Below are 16,760 nucleotides of genomic sequence, written 5' to 3' on the forward strand. Positions count from 1 at the left end.
CCCTAAGTCTTCCTGTAGACCATGAAGAACATTTGATGAAGGTGTGAGAACTTTGTGTCCACTCTAATAGCTGGATGAGTGAGGTGGATGATTGGCATGGATGACGGCGGCACGGCATGATGATAAACCTGATTATCACTTTCTACCTCCTCATTGATGTTTTGCAGTTAAAGCTGGAGCTTGTGAACCGGAGTATTCAAATACAGATTGTGACTCAGTGGATGACACCGCGTGCACCAAGGACGACGATTGCTCTGACATGTTGAAGTGCTGTAAAAAGGACTGTCAGATGCAGTGCCTCAACCCTGTAAGTAACACAATCGATCTTATGAAAGGGATCGACCACACAACAGTAGATTACCCCAAGCCAAAAATCTGTATATATACTACACAAGAAATGATATACAGCAGAAGTTTGCTTGGCGATTATCGGGCGTAATTATAGGGCGCCTTTTCATCTTCTGAGTTTTTATCAGCAGGTGTCTTCTGTGCGATGTCTCTTGCTCATCGATTTATCAGTTATCTCCACTTGTCGCGTACTGAAAAGCATAAAGTCCTTGAGTTGAGAGATGGTGGTTGTTACTCTGGCAGATCGCAATGTCCGTAGTTCGAGATGTCAGCGGTGGTCAGCGTCGTGTGTCCCTGTGATTGGGAGAATGATGACAAGTTTGAAATACAATAAGAGGTGTGCAGACGCAAAACTCTGCACAGAGGGATGTTAGAAGTATGGGGCGTTGTGATCCATTCTGTGCTGCCACTGAAATTAGATGCCACATATCGAGCCCATGTTGTCACACAGCATCTACACAAAGCATTAAAAGGTGCCAACATGACATTAGCCTACAAACCAAACATCCGGCTACTGGTGCTCCACTGACCTCATGTCACCGCAATCAAAGGCCAAATTGGTGCAGAAACAACAATGGAGGCAGGATTGGAGATCTGTCCAATGCAGAGATGTGTCCTAATTTTGTCTTGGACACAATAATAGGTGAAGAATGGTCTGGAGACCACATGGGCAACACCATGAAGAGTCTTTCAACAGGGAACTCACACAAATCCTTCTCCAAGAATACGGTCTGGGGGGCAAAATGTACAGTGGTCAGACACCTCTCCATTTCAGGTGCACAGACAGCTCGGCATTACTTTGATTTGTGGTGGATCCAATGTTGTGGCAGTTTCTTCAAAGTGTCCTCTATTAGCCGTTTTACACACAACATCAAAAAGCTGAATGTTTCGCCGTCTGCTTGACTTAAATCTGCTTCCCTGTCTGCAGCGTCTCCAGAATTATCTCCATCGAGCGCCAGCTGCACAGAAAAGGAGAGAGCAAGGTGTAAAAGAGAGCAGGGTACAAAAGAGGGATGCAAAAAGAAGGAGCGGGGTGCAAAGGAGGGAATGGGCTGCAAAGGAGGGAGAAGGGTGCAAAAGCACCATGGGCGGCCACTAGCATGTGCATCAGCTGCTACTTGCTGCTACATAGCCACCGTTACATGGACCAGTAAGCATGGACGTTATAGATCCCGAACTGATCACTGGGTAAATGTAGTGGTGGCTGGGCCGGAAGCAGAAAATGTTTTGGTGCATGTCCTACCACCACCAGGTTTGCTGGTTGTTTTTTGAATGTTTTCCTGCCTATGTTGCCTTCTCCTTCATTTCCTACAATGCCTCCTCATCCGCGTAACACCTGCACTACCAACTTCAGCACAGCCAGGGGTAAACTACAGCAGGATGAAGAGCAACAGTGTTCACAGCAAGGTGGCACTCAAAGCATCTCAAGGGCATCACTGGAGGGATGCAGAGGATATAGACAATACTGAGGACCCAAACGATACATCTCCCACCAAGGACAGCTTGTGGTTGCCTCTGGGCAGTGTGGCACACATGAGGCTGTGCCTTGTTATAAGTGATGATTACTGGGTGGCCATCCGTCTGGATCCCGGCTGCCAGCACAATGTGCCATCCTTCTGTCACTAGAGCGTGATTGAAAAATGTGGGAATACAAGAGCACGCTAAGGCTGGTTTCACACTTGCGTTTTAAAACGCAGCGTTTTAAACGCAAACGCATTTGGTGCAAAAACGCGTTTAGACGCGTTTAAACGCGTTTTTTCTGCGTTTGCGTTTTTGAAACGCATGATGAGAAGTGTGTGACAGCTGCCAATCATCAAAATCAACTAGAAAACCCACTATAAACATAAATACTTAGGGTTAGGGTTAGGATCCCTAGTAACCCTAGGGATCCTAACCCTAACCCTAACCCAAACTCTAACCCTAACCCTAACCCTAGGGATCCTAACCCTAACACAAACCCTAACCCTAACCCTAACCCTAGGGATCCTAACCCTAACACAAACCCTAACCCTAACACAAACTCTAACCCTAACCCAAATTCTAACCCAAACTGTAAAACAAACTCTAACCCAAACTCTAACCCAAACTCTAACCCAAACTCTAACACAAACTCTAAGACAAACTCTAGCACAAACCCTAACCCTAACCCAAACTCTAACCCTAACCCCTAGGGATCCTAACCCTAACACAAACCCTAACCCTAACCCTAGGGATCCTAACCCTAACACAAACCCTAACCCTAACCCTAACCCTAGAGATCCTAACCCTAACACAAACTCTAACCCTAACACAAACCCTAACCCTAACCCTAGGGATCCTAACCCTAACACAAACCCTAACCCTAGGGATCCTAACCCTAACCCTAACACAAACCCTAACCCTAACCCTAACCCTAGGGATCCTGTTATGTTTGCTAATGACAGGTGTTATGAAGGCAATCCAGAAACACAGTGTGCTTAGCGATCAGAGCGCACACAGTGATCTGACAAATACCCAAAAATACAAGAACGAGCTCTGAGACGTGGAAACTCTGTAGACTGCACACCTGATCCTATCCTAAACACAACTAAAAGCGGCTGTGGATTGCGCCTAACAACTACCTAGGCAACTCGGCACAGCCTAAGAAACTAGCTAGCCTGAAGATAGAAAAATAGGCCTGACTTGCCCCAGAGAAATTCCCCAAAGGAAAAGGCAGCCCCCCACATATAATGACTGTGAGTAAGATGAAAAGACAAAACGTAGGGATGAAATAGATTCAGCAAAGTGGGGCCCGATATTCTAGGACAGAGCGAGGACAGTAAAGCGAACTTTGCAGTCCACAAAAAACCCTAAAGCAAAACCACGCAAAGGGGGCAAAAAAAAACCCACCGTGCCGAACTAACGGTACGGCGGTACACCCTTTGCGTCTCAGAGCTTCCAGCAAAACAAAAGACAAGCTGGACAGAAAAAAAGCAACAAAAAAGCAAAAAGCACTTAGCTATACAGAGCAGCAGGTCACAGGAACAATCAGGAGAAGCTCAGATCCAACACTGAAACATTGACAAGGAGCAAGGATAGCAGCATCAGGCGGAGTTAAGTAATGAAGCAGTTAACGAGCTCACCAGAACACCTGAGGGAGGAAGCTCAGAAGCTGCAGTACCACTTGTGACCACAGGAGTGAATTCAGCCACAGAATTCACAACAGTACCCCCCCCTTGAGGAGGGGTCACCGAACCCTCACCAGAGCCCCCAGGCCGACCAGGATGAGCCGCATGAAAGGCACGAACAAGATCGGAAGCATGAACATCAGAGGCAAAAACCCAGGAATTATCTTCCTGAGCATAACCCTTCCATTTAACCAGATACTGGAGTTTCCGTCTAGAAACAGGAGAATCCAAAATCTTCTCCACAATATACTCCAATTCCCCCTCCACCAAAACCGGGGCAGGAGGCTCAACAGATGGAACCATAGGTGCCACGTATCTCCGCAACAACGACCTATGGAATACATTATGTATGGAAAAGGAGTCTGGGAGGGTCAAACGAAAAGACACAGGATTGAGAACCTCAGAAATCCTATACGGACCAATAAAATGAGGTTTAAATTTAGGAGAGGAAACCTTCATAGGAATATGGCGAGAAGATAACCAAACCAGATCCCCAACACGAAGTCGGGGACCCACACGGCGTCTGCGATTAGCGAAAAGTTGAGCTTTCTCCTGGGACAAGATCAAATTGTCCACTACCTGAGTCCAGATCTGCTGCAACCTATCCACCACAGAATCCACACCAGGACAGTCCAAAGACTCAACCTGTCCTGAAGAGAAACGAGGATGGAACCCAGAATTGCAAAAAAATGGAGAAACCAAGGTAGCCGAGCTGGCCCGATTATTAAGGGCGAACTCAGCCAACGGCAAAAAGGACACCCAATCATCCTGGTCAGCAGAAACAAAACATCTCAGATATGTTTCCAAGGTCTGATTGGTTCGTTCAGTCTGGCCATTAGTCTGAGGATGGAAAGCCGAGGAAAAGGATAGGTCAATGCCCATCCTACCACAAAAGGCTCGCCAAAACCTTGAAACAAACTGGGAACCTCTGTCAGAAACAATATTCTCAGGAATGCCATGCAACCGAACCACATGCTGAAAGAACAAAGGTACCAAATCAGAGGAGGAAGGCAATTTAGCCAAGGGCACCAGATGGACCATTTTAGAAAAGCGATCACAGACCACCCAAATGACTTGACATCTTTTGAGAAACGGGAAGGTCAGAAATGAAATCCATCGAAATATGTGTCCAAGGCCTCTTTGGGACCGGCAAGGGCAAAAGCAACCCACTGGCACGAGAACAGCAGGGCTTAGCCCGAGCACAAATCCCACAGGACTGCACAAAAGTACGTACATCCCGTGACAGAGATGGCCACCAGAAGGATCTAGCCACTAACTCTCTGGTACCAAAGATTCCAGGATGACCAGCCAACACCGAACAATGAAGTTCAGAGATAAGTTTATTAGTCCACCTATCAGGGACGAACAGTTTCTCTGCTGGACAACGATCAGGTTTATTCGCCTGAAATTTTTGCAGCACCCGCCGCAAATCAGGGGAGATGGCAGACACAATGACTCCTTCCTTGAGGATACCCGCTGGCTCAGATAAACCCGGAGAGTCGGGCACAAAACTCCTAGACAGAGCATCCACCTTCACATTTTTAGAGCCCGGAAGGTACGAAATCACAAAGTCGAAGCGGGCAAAAAATAACGACCAACGGGCCTGTCTAGGATTCAAGCGCTTGGCAGACTCGAGATAAGTCAAGTTCTTATGATCAGTCAATACCACCACGCGATGCTTAGCTCCTTCAAGCCAATGACGCCACTCCTCGAATGCCCACTTCATGGCCAGCAACTCTCGATTGCCCACATCATAATTACGCTCAGCGGGCGAAAACTTCCTGGAAAAGAAAGCACATGTTTTCATCACTGAGCAATCAGAACCTCTCTGTGACAAAACCGCCCCTGCTCCAATCTCAGAAGCATCAACCTCGACCTGGAACGGAAGAGAAACATCTGGCTGACACAACACAGGGGCAGAACAAAAACGACGCTTCAACTCCTGAAAAGCTTCCACAGCAGCAGAAGACCAATTAACCAAATCAGCACCCTTCTTGGTCAAATCGGTCAATGGTTTGGCAATGCTAGAAAAATTACAGATGAAGCGACGATAAAAATTAGCAAAGCCCAGGAACTTTTGCAGACTTTTCAGAGATGTCGGCTGAATCCAATCCTGGATGGCTTGGACCTTAACTGGATACATCTCGATAGTAGAAGGGGTAAAGATGAACCCCAAAAATGAAACTTTCTGCACACCGAAGAGACACTTTGATCCCTTCACAAACAAAGAGTTAGCACGCAGGACCTGAAAAACCATTCTGACCTGCTTCACATGAGACTCCCAATCATCTGAGAAGATCAAAATGTCATCCAAGTAAACAATCAGGAATTTATCCAGATACTCACGGAAGATGTCATGCATAAAAGACTGAAACACAGATGGAGCATTGGCAAGTCCGAACGGCATCACTAGATACTCAAAATGACCCTCGGGCGTATTGAATGCAGTTTTCCATTCATCTCCTTGCCTGATTCTCACCAGATTATACGCACCACGAAGATCTATCTTAGTGAACCAACTAGCCCCCCTAATCCGAGCAAACAAGTCAGATAACAATGGCAAGGGATACTGAAACTTAACAGTGATCTTATTAAGAAGGCGGTAATCAATACACGGTCTCAGCGAACCATCCTTCTTGGCTACAAAGAAGAACCCTGCTCCCAGTGGTGATGACGATGGGCGAATATGTCCCTTCTCCAGGGATTCCTTCACATAACTGCGCATAGCGGCGTGTTCGGGCACGGATAAATTAAATAATCGACCTTTAGGGAATTTACTACCAGGAATCAAATTGATAGCACAATCACAATCCCTATGCGGAGGTAGAGCACCGGACTTGGGCTCTTCAAATACATCCTGATAATCAGACAAGAACTCTGGGACCTCAGAAGGGGTGGATGACGAAATCGACAAAAATGGAACATCACCATGTACCCCCTGACAACCCCAGCTGGATACCTACATGGAATTCCAATCCAATACTGGATTATGGGTTTGTAGCCATGGCAACCCCAACACGACGACATCATGCAGATTATGCAACACCAGAAAGCGAATAACTTCCTGATGTGCAGGAGCCATGCACATGGTCAGCTGGGCCCAGTATTGAGGTTTATTCTTGGCCAAAGGTGTAGCATCAATTCCTCTCAATGGAATAGGACACTGCAAGGGCTCCAAGAAAAACCCACAACGATTAGCATAATCCAAATCCATCAGATTCAGGGCAGCGCCCGAATCCACAAACGCCATGACAGAAAACGACGACAAAGAGCACATTAAGGTAATGGACAGAAGGAATTTGGACTGTACAGTACCAATGACGGCAGACCTAGCGGACCGCTTAGTGCGCTTAGGACAATCAGAAATAGCATGAGTGGAATCACCACAGTAGAAACACAGACCATTCAGACGTCTGTATTCCTGCCGTTCAACTCTAGTCATAGTCCTATCGCACTGCATAGGCTCAGGTTTAACCTCAGGCAGTACCGCCAAATGGTGCACAGATTTACGCTCGCGCAAGCGTCGACCGATCTGAATGGCCAAAGACAAAGACTCATTCAAACCAGCAGGCATAGGAAATCCCACCATGACATCCTTAAGAGCCTCAGAGAGACCCTTTCTGAACAAAGCTGCCAGCGCAGATTCATTCCACTGAGTGAGTACTGACCATTTCCTAAATTTCTGACAATATACTTCTATATCATCCTGACCCTGGCACAAAGCCAGCAAATTTTTCTCAGCCTGATCCACTGAATTAGGCTCATCGTACAGCAATCCGAGCGCCAGGAAAAACGCATCGACACTACTCAATGCAGGGTCTCCTGGCGCAAGAGAAAATGCCCAGTCTTGAGGGTCGCCGCGCAAAAAAGAAATAATAATCAAAACCTGTTGAATAGGATTACCAGAAGAATGAGGTTTCAAGGCCAGAAATAGCTTACAATTATTTTTGAAACTTAGAAACTTAGTTCTATCTCCAAAAAACAAATCAGGAATAGGAATTCTTGGTTCTAACATAGATTTCTGATCAATAGTATCTTGAATTTTTTGTACATTTATAACGAGATTATCCATTGAAGAGCACAGACCCTGAATATCCATGTCCACACCTGTGTCCAGACTCACCCAAATGTCTAGGGGAAAAAAAAAATGAACACAGAGCAGAAAAAAAAAAAAATGATGTCAGAACTTTTTCTTTCCCTCTATTGAGAATCATTAGTTGGCTCCTTGTACTGTTATGTTTGCTAATGACAGGTGTTATGAAGGCAATCCAGAAACACAGTGTGCTTAGCGATCAGAGCGCACACAGTGATCTGACAAATACCCAAAAATACAAGAACGAGCTCTGAGACGTGGAAACTCTGTAGACTGCACACCTGATCCTATCCTAAACACAACTAAAAGCGGCTGTGGATTACGCCTAACAACTACCTAGGCAACTCGGCACAGCCTAAGAAACTAGCTAGCCTGAAGATAGAAAAATAGGCCTGACTTGCCCCAGAGAAATTCCCCAAAGGAAAAGGCAGCCCCCCACATATAATGACTGTGAGTAAGATGAAAAGACAAAACGTAGGGATGAAATAGATTCAGCAAAGTGGGGCCCGATATTCTAGGACAGAGCGAGGACAGTAAAGCGAACTTTGCAGTCTACAAAAAACCCTAAAGCAAAACCACGCAAAGGGGGCAAAAAAAAACCCACCGTGCCGAACTAACGGCACGGCGGTACACCCTTTGCGTCTCAGAGCTTCCAGCAAAACAAAACACAAGCTGGACAGAAAAAAAAAGCAACAAAAAAGCAAAAAGCACTTAGCTATACAGAGCAGCAGGTCACAGGAACAATCAGGAGAAGCTCAGATCCAACACTGAAACATTGACAAGGAGCAAGGATAGCAGCATCAGGCGGAGTTAAGTAATGAAGCAGTTAACGAGCTCACCAGAACACCTGAGGGAGGAAGCTCAGAAGCTGCAGTACCACTTGTGACCACAGGAGTGAATTCAGCCACAGAATTCACAACAGGATCCTAACCCTAACCCTAACACAAACCCTAACCCTAACACAATCTCTAACCCTAACACAAACCCTAACCCTAACCCTAGGGATCCTAACACTAACACAAACCCTAACCCTAACCCTAGGGATCCTAACCCTAACCCTAACCCTAGAGATCCTAACCCTAACACAAACCCTAACCCTAAAACATAAACTCTAACCCTAGGGATCCTAACCCTAACACAAACCCTAACACAAACTCTAACCCTAACACAAACACTAACCCTAACCCTAGGGATCCTAACCCTAACACAAACCCTAACCCTAACCCTAGGGATCCTAACCCTAACACAAACCCTAACCCTAGGGACCCTAACCCTAACACAAACCCTAACCCTAACACAAACTCTAACCCTAGCACAAACCCTAACCCTAACCCTAGGGATCCTAACCCTAACACAAACCCTAAAGCTAACCCTAGGGATCCTAACCCTAACCCTAACCCTAACCCTAGAGATCCTAACCCTAACACTAACCCTAACCCTAAAGCACAAACTCTAACCCTAGGGATCCTAACCCTAACACAAACCCTAACCCTAACCCTAACACTAGGGATCCTAACCCTAACACAAACCCTAACCCTAACACAAACTCTAACCCTAACCCAAATTCTAACCCAAACTGTAAAACAAACTCTAACCCAAACTCTAACCCAAACTCTAACACAAACTCTAAGACAAACTCTAGCACAAACCCTAACCCTAACCCAAACTCTAACCCTAACCCCTAGGGATCCTAACCCTAACACAAACCCTAACCCTAACCCTAGGGATCCTAACCCTAACACAAACCCTAACCCTAACCCTAACCCTAGAGATCCTAACCCTAACACAAACTCTAACCCTAACACAAACCCTAACCCTAACCCTAGGGATCCTAACCCTAACACAAACCCTAACCCTAGGGATCCTAACCCTAACCCTAACACAAACCCTAACCCTAACCCTAGGGATCCTAACCCTAACCCTAACACAAACCCTAACCCTAACACAATCTCTAACCCTAACACAAACCCTAACCCTAACCCTAGGGATCCTAACACTAACACAAACCCTAACCCTAACCCTAGGGATCCTAACCCTAACACAAACCCTAACCCTAACCCTAGAGATCCTAACCCTAACACAAACCCTAACCCTAAAACATAAACTCTAACCCTAGGGATCCTAACCCTAACACAAACCCTAACACAAACTCTAACCCTAACACAAACACTAACCCTAACCCTAGGGATCCTAACCCTAACACAAACCCTAACCCTAACCCTAGGGATCCTAACCCTAACACAAACCCTAACCCTAGGGACCCTAACCCTAACACAAACCCTAACCCTAACACAAACTCTAACCCTAGCACAAACCCTAACCCTAGGGATCCTAACCCTAACACAAACCCTAACCCTAGGGATCCTAACCCTAACCCTAACCCTAACCCTAGAGATCCTAACCCTAACACTAACCCTAACCCTAAAGCACAAACTCTAACCCTAGGGATCCTAACCCTAACACAAACCCTAACCCTAACCCTAGGGATCCTAACCCTAACACAAACTCTAACCCTAACCCTAACACAAACCCTAACCCTAGGGATCCTAACCCTAACACAAACCCTAACCCTAACACAAACACTAACCCTAACCCTAAAACACAAACTCTAACCCTAGGGATCCTAACCCTAACACAAACCCTAACTCTAACCGTAACCCTAACCCTATGGGATCCTAACCCGAACCCTAAGGGTTAGGTTTAGGATCCCTAGGGTTAGGGTTAGGATCCCTAGGGTTAGGGCTAGGGTTAGGGTTAGGGCTAGGGTTAGGGTTACAGTTTGGGTTAGGGTTTGTGTTAGAGTTTGTGTTACAGTTTGTGTTACAGTTTGTGTTACAGTTTGTGTTACAGTTTGTGTTTTAGGGTTAGGGTTAGGGTTTGTGTTAGGGTTAGGATTAGAATCCCTAGGGTTAGGGTTAGGGTTTGTGTTAGGGTTAGGATCCCTAGGGTTAGGGTTAGGGTTAGAGTTTGTGTTACAGTTTGTGTTAGAGTTTGTGTTAGAGTTTGTGTTAGAGTTTGTGTTACAGTTTGTGTTACAGTTTGTGTTTTAGGGTTAGGGTTAGGGTTTGTGTTAGGGTTAGGATCCCTAGGGTTAGGGTTAGGGCTAGGGTTAGGGCTAGGGTTAAGGTTTGTGTTAGGGTTAGGGTTAGGATCCCTAGGGTTAGGGTTAGGGTTAGAGTTTGTGTTACAGTTTGTGTTAGAGTTTGTGTTAGAGTTTGTGTTAGTTTGTGTTACAGTTTGTGTTTTAGGGTTAGGGTTAGGGTTTGTGTTAGGGTTAGGATTAGGATCCCTAGGGTTAGGGCTAGGGTTAGGGCTAGGGTTAGGGTTAGGGTTTGTGTTAGGGTTAGGATCCCTAGGGTTAGGGTTAGGGTTTGTGTTAGAGTTTGTGTTAGAGTTTGTGTTACAGTTTGTGTTACAGTTTGTGTTTTAGGGTTAGGGTTTGTGTTAGGGTTAGGGTTAGGATCCCTAGGGTTAGGGTTAGTGTTTGTGTTAGGGTTAGGGTTAGGATCCCTAGGGTTAGGGTTAGGGTTAGAGTTTGTGTTAGAGTTTGTGTTAGAGTTTGTGTTACAGTTTGTGTTACAGTTTGTGTTACAGTTTGTGTTAGAGTTTGTGTTAGAGTTTGTGTTACAGTTAGTGTTACAGTTTGTGTTACAGTTTGGGTTAGAGTTTGTGTTTTAGGGTTAGGGTTAGGGTTGGGGGATGGCTTATAAGTGTGTATTCTTGTGTTTTTGTATAAAAACGCATGCGTTTAAAAATGCATGCAAACGCCTGTGCTTAAAAACGCATGCGTTTACATAGACATCAATGGGGTTTTTTACCGCGAAAAAACGCATGCGTTTTTTTCGTGGCAAAAAACGCCGCTAACGCCGCTAAAATTACTACATGTTGCATTTCTGCAACAAAACGCATGCAGTGAAAAAACGCATGCGTTGCAAAAACGCGTCAATGTTAAGTATAGGGGAAAAACGCATGCTTTTTTGCGTTTTTTACTGCAAAAACGCAAAAAAAACAGCAAATGTGAAACCACCCTAATAGGTGCACTATTGATGGCATCCTCACCTGACAGCGGGGGCTCAGTGGAAGCTCAACGCAGAGGTGGAAGATGTCGCCCGTGCAGCAATGGAAATATCACCACCTCAGAAGCGTTAGCATGGCAGAAATATGGAAAACCTCAGCAAGTCACAACATCCAGCACCACATCTGATACAGTCCGTATTAGCAGGAGGCATTTAGGTTATGCCTGTTTATCAACTCAATAGGGATTAATAGGTTAGACACTAAAAAAACACAACTGAGCCTGTTGGTTCCTGTACAGACTAGATATCCTGATACCACAGTGCCTAGCGGTCTGCAAAGGACTAACCAAAGAACTATTAGATGGCAACTCAGACCGAAACTCCCTAAATGCTCTTCGAGTTGCTTCATATTCCTCTTAAAGAACCAAAGGGCAGAGCAGAGTGTGAATTACCTACAAGAGGAGAAGTGTGCTGGACAAAGGAAAGATGCTACAGTGAGTAAAGTAACTAACAAAATACCAAAACAAAGAATAAAGCAATTACTCTTAATAAATATACAGCTTACTTGCTAAAGTGAAACAGAAGACAGGTGGAAAGTACAGCAAGAAGCAGCAAAGTGAAAACCCTAAGCTCACAGACTGGCTCCAAACATCAATACAATGTTAGAACATCTAAATGAATCTATCACCAGAATGGTAATAATGTTTCAAACTATTGACTTTCAGGCTCCATATCTCACCATCCACTTTTGCTTTGAACGTGAGACCACCATCATTTTTTAGATAATCATCTCAGCTGTCTCATACATAAATGTGACTTGCAGCTAATTAGCATATGATTAGTTATGCAGATTCTTGTCATCTCACTGCATTGTTACTGTCTTGCTCCTAAAAATCTAAATTTTCATTTTTATTTATCAGTATTTTGTAAATCCTCCTTTGGTTTTCACCACGGCCTGAATCCTTCTGATCACACCTCAATCAGATTCAAACATGTCTCGACATGTTTTTTTTTTTTAGTTTTTTTTTTTAATTTTTTCAGATTCTTAAGAGAAAAACTAAACTAAATCTACAGACATGTATCCTCAGCACTACTTCACTTCAAATTGTAAATTACATTGAAGTCAGTAATTGACACTTGTCACACCCAAAAACTAGATGAAAAATTAATAAAAGATAGTAAATATAATAATACTTTGCAGAACCGAATCCTCATCATTCATTGTGTTGTCTTCTATCAGATCTTCTACTAGAGATGAGGTGAAGATGGCGGGAGACTCCGGGCAGATAGCGAATGAAGAGACCAATGGACGTAGACCACATCTGTATATCCTACGACGTCTGGTGGATCATCTGTAGACCCGTCTTTGCCACTTATCTGTAACTGTAGTTTCCTTGTCCATGATCACAGTCTGTAGTAGATCTTCTGCAATATTCAGATCCTCATAATGTTCTTTCTCCTCGATTCTAGTTTGGATCTGTAAGAGTGAATAAACTTGAGGAGACCCAGAGTTTGTGTGTTCTATGGTCGCAGTGCATTTGGGATGTTCGTGGCGTCTGGTGCAGGGTTTCGAAATTTGACAGCAATAAATCATGAGTCTAAATAACCAACCAGTCCCATCATATGATGCCGGCCATGACCATCTGTTCTGCTATTTCCTCAATGCAAAGACTCTACATGATGGCTGGTCAGTGATACCCACAGAGAGAGGTGGATATTAGTAGCCTGCTATCTCCAGCAGCCGACTCTCCGGAGACAACCCTAGGGGTCATATTTCTATAGCTGAGTAATTCACGAGTCATGAGCGCTGATCACATTTACCTTATCTAAATATGTTACAAATTCTTAGTCTGTGATCATTCCCACCAGAGCCCTGCCCAATCCCCTGCAGAGAAGTAGAGCTACATCTCTGTGCTTACACTAAGGGGCGCTCAGGAGCCCACTGGATACAGGTTCATTATTGAGGTCCATGAATAGGTCGTATGCAGCCAGCTCCTCGGCTCCTCCTAGTGGTGGTCCCTGACATCAGATCTTCATCATGCAATGGTTCATCTATGCTTCATCTATGCAGGATTTTCTGTGCTCGACCACAATTTATATACAGTAATAACTGTATGAATTGTTACAGAATTTTGGATATAATAATAATAATAATAATAATAATAATAATTTTTATTTATATAGCGCCAACATATTCCGCAGCACTTTACAATTAAGCGGGGACATGTACAGACAATAAATTCAGTACGAGTTAAGACAATTTAAACAGTGACATTAGGGGTGAGGTCCCTGCTCGCAAGCTTACAATCTACAAGGCAATGGTTGGGACACAAAAGGTGAAAAGTGCTCGTTATTTCAGGTCTGGCAATTATAATAAATAAAGAATTTCATATAAAGCAGCATGATCCGGTCATCAGCCCGTGTGTTTAAGTGCAATAGTCAAGTATCAAGTGCAGTTATTGTGTGTATGGAGGGTGTGGAGACAGATGAATAGTAGGGGGCAGAATCAGAGTAATATTTGGAAGGAGGGAACAGGACAGAGTTAGTTTACTGAGTAGTTGATGTGGTAGGCTTGTTTGAAGAGATGGGTTTTTAAAGCGCGCTTGAATAGGTCGGGGCTAGGTATCAGTCTGATCGTCTGGGGAAGTGCATTCCAGAGAGCTGGTGCAGCACGAGAGAAGTCTTGGAGACGGAGGTGCGAGGTTCGGATTACGGGGGATGTTAGTCTTAGGTCATTTGTAGAACGGAGGGCACATGTAGGGCGATAGACGGAGATGAGAGAGGAGATATAAGGCGGTGCAGAACTGTGGAGAGCTTTGTGGGTGAGAGAGATGAGTTTATACAGGACCCTGTAGCGAATGGGTAGCCAGTGTAATGACTGGCACAAGATGGAGGCATCGGTGAAGAGGCTGGACAGAAATATGACCCTGGCTGCCGCATTCAAGATGGATTGGAGAAGAGAAAGTTTGGAAAGAAGGAGACCAATCAGAAGAGAGTTGCAGTAGTCCAGACGGGAATGAATGAGAGCGACAGTAAGAGTCTTAGCAGCTTCAAAGGTGAGAAAAGGTCGGATTCTGGAGATGTTTTTAAGATGCAGGTGACAGGAGCGAGTGAGTGATCGGATATAGGGAGTAAAGGAAAGTTCGGTGTCGAATATGACCCCAAGACAGCAGGCATGCTGCTTGGGAGTTATGGTAGTAATTTCGATGTTGGGTAGAGTGAGGTTAGTAGAAGGGAGAAACACAAGAAGTTCCGTTTTGGAGAGATTTAGTTTCAGGTAGAGGGAGGACATGTTGTTAGAGACAGCAGACAGACAATCCTTGGTATTTTGAATTAGGGTAGGGGTGATGTCAGGGCATGAAACAATGAGGTAATATCAGAAGGACACTGATTTTTAAGGATCTGTTAAAAAACAAATAATAAAGACATACATTTTTTTCACAAATAATAAATTAGACAAATTGACTTGATAGAAAAAAGTTTGCAGTCACTGCACATGATTTACCATTGAGCAGCAGTGCTCAAAAAGCTGTAAACAAAAGAAAAGTAATAATATTCAAAAAAGGGCTAAAAAGTTGAAAATACGGTTGTGGAGACATAGGAGGTCAGATGGCGCCCAGGTCCGCTAGCCGGAATTGCATGGATCAGTGGATCGACCCTCCACCCACTCACTTTCTTTCCCTTTAAAGTGGAAATAACACTACTCAGACAACACAGGGTGAATGTAAAACAGTGTGGCAATGACTCATAGAACAGTCCCAGCAAAATACCCCAAGATGGTGCACATTACAGAGTCTCACCCTTCCACTGACTTGCCGGGATAATGGCAGCTGTTACTTCAGAGCTCACAGAGATGACTACCCCACCTGTGGCATGCACACTGAGAGGAGGTAATGACAAGCATAGGAAGATGACTGTCCATTCAGGTATGAGGCCAGTTGACCTGAGGGTCACAACCTTGCTTCTCTGAACATCTCCATGGAGCCAGGTGACCGGCGGGTCCCAATCCGGGCTTTCTCCAAACGTATCCATAGTTCAGCGATGGGCAATGGAGCAGGTCTGTATTATTCCAACCGGGACTGAGAACCCCTAGGTTGTTTCCTGTAAAATGATAGATCCGTGTCCCTCGTGATGGAACCATGATGTACTGGCTACTGTCCTGTCCCTGGTCCTTTCGATGTATGGCTGTCTTGGCAGAATCTGTGACTGTCGCTCTCTGACTCTCTGTCAGTCAGAGAGGCATATCACCTCTTTTTAGGTTTAACAAGTGTCCTTCAATCCTGTTTTAAAAATCAATAAACTACCTGACCTAGAGAATGATTAATTTGTTTATCCGTAAACATGAATAGTCATCAAGGATAAGGGCACAATAGAAATCATTATTACAGGCTTACACAAACAAAAGTCTATTTTCTTGACCAACATAAACTCAAAAGCCAACATACAGATAACAGTCTATTCTTCTTGGTTTGCTAAAAATAGTCATCTGGGTAATTAAGATACAATGCTGTGTCTCCACAACGGTTCATTAAAAATTTGCACTGGGGTCTTCAGGACTGTACGGAATACGTTTAGAGTTTTTTGAGAAAATACAATCTTAGAAATGTCCAAGCGACTTCAGCAAGCATATAGTAACCAACAACCTTTTACAACACACTGCACTAATGCTTTTTAATTGTAAAAATGATCAAAAAAATACCCCATTTTGGGGATCAATTCCCTACTTTGTTGGTGTTTTATTGAAAGCCAAATAGTAAAATCTTTCTTAAAAAGATCCAGTTCCAGTTGGAAATTTGACCCGAATTTGATCCTGAACCCCGATCTCAATCCCCATGTAAGTTAATGGGGACCTGAACTTCAAAGCTGTAAAATGGCAATAAATTGGTCAAAGTAAGTGCTAGGGGGCTGCAAAAATAAGAAAAGTGGTGGTAAGAGCAGGACAATTGCCCTGCAATTAAATGTGGAAAGGAAATGGACTTAAAGGGGTTTTGTCACCATAGTGCAGCGCCCCAGAGTCCTGGTCGTTGCAGTAATGTCGCTCTGCCACTAAGGGGAGTGATGTTATGTCTGATTGCACTAAAGGAGTTCACTTGACCAGGTATCACAGTCACACACTACACTTCACACTCCGGCCACCAGGGGGAGCAAAAGGCTCTA

The 16,760-nt window shown here is 44.5% G+C and overlaps 1 protein-coding gene across 1 annotated transcript in view; it reads left to right on the forward strand.

Moving 5' to 3' along the window:
- LOC138638883 (WAP four-disulfide core domain protein 15B-like) overlaps positions 1–13,113 on the forward strand; it is a 52,243-nt gene extending 39,130 nt beyond the window's left edge. Inside the window, exons 2-3 of the mRNA XM_069728589.1 lie at positions 168–307; positions 12,844–13,113. Of these exons, the coding sequence (XP_069584690.1) occupies positions 168–307; positions 12,844–12,855 (152 nt within the window). The 3' untranslated portion in view covers positions 12,856–13,113. The remainder of the gene's footprint in view (positions 1–167; positions 308–12,843) is intronic.
- The last annotated feature ends 3,647 nt before the right edge of the window (positions 13,114–16,760 follow it).

The sequence above is a fragment of the Ranitomeya imitator genome, chromosome 5 (assembly GCF_032444005.1).
Source record: "Ranitomeya imitator isolate aRanImi1 chromosome 5, aRanImi1.pri, whole genome shotgun sequence".
Classification (NCBI taxonomy): Eukaryota; Metazoa; Chordata; class Amphibia; order Anura; family Dendrobatidae; genus Ranitomeya; species Ranitomeya imitator.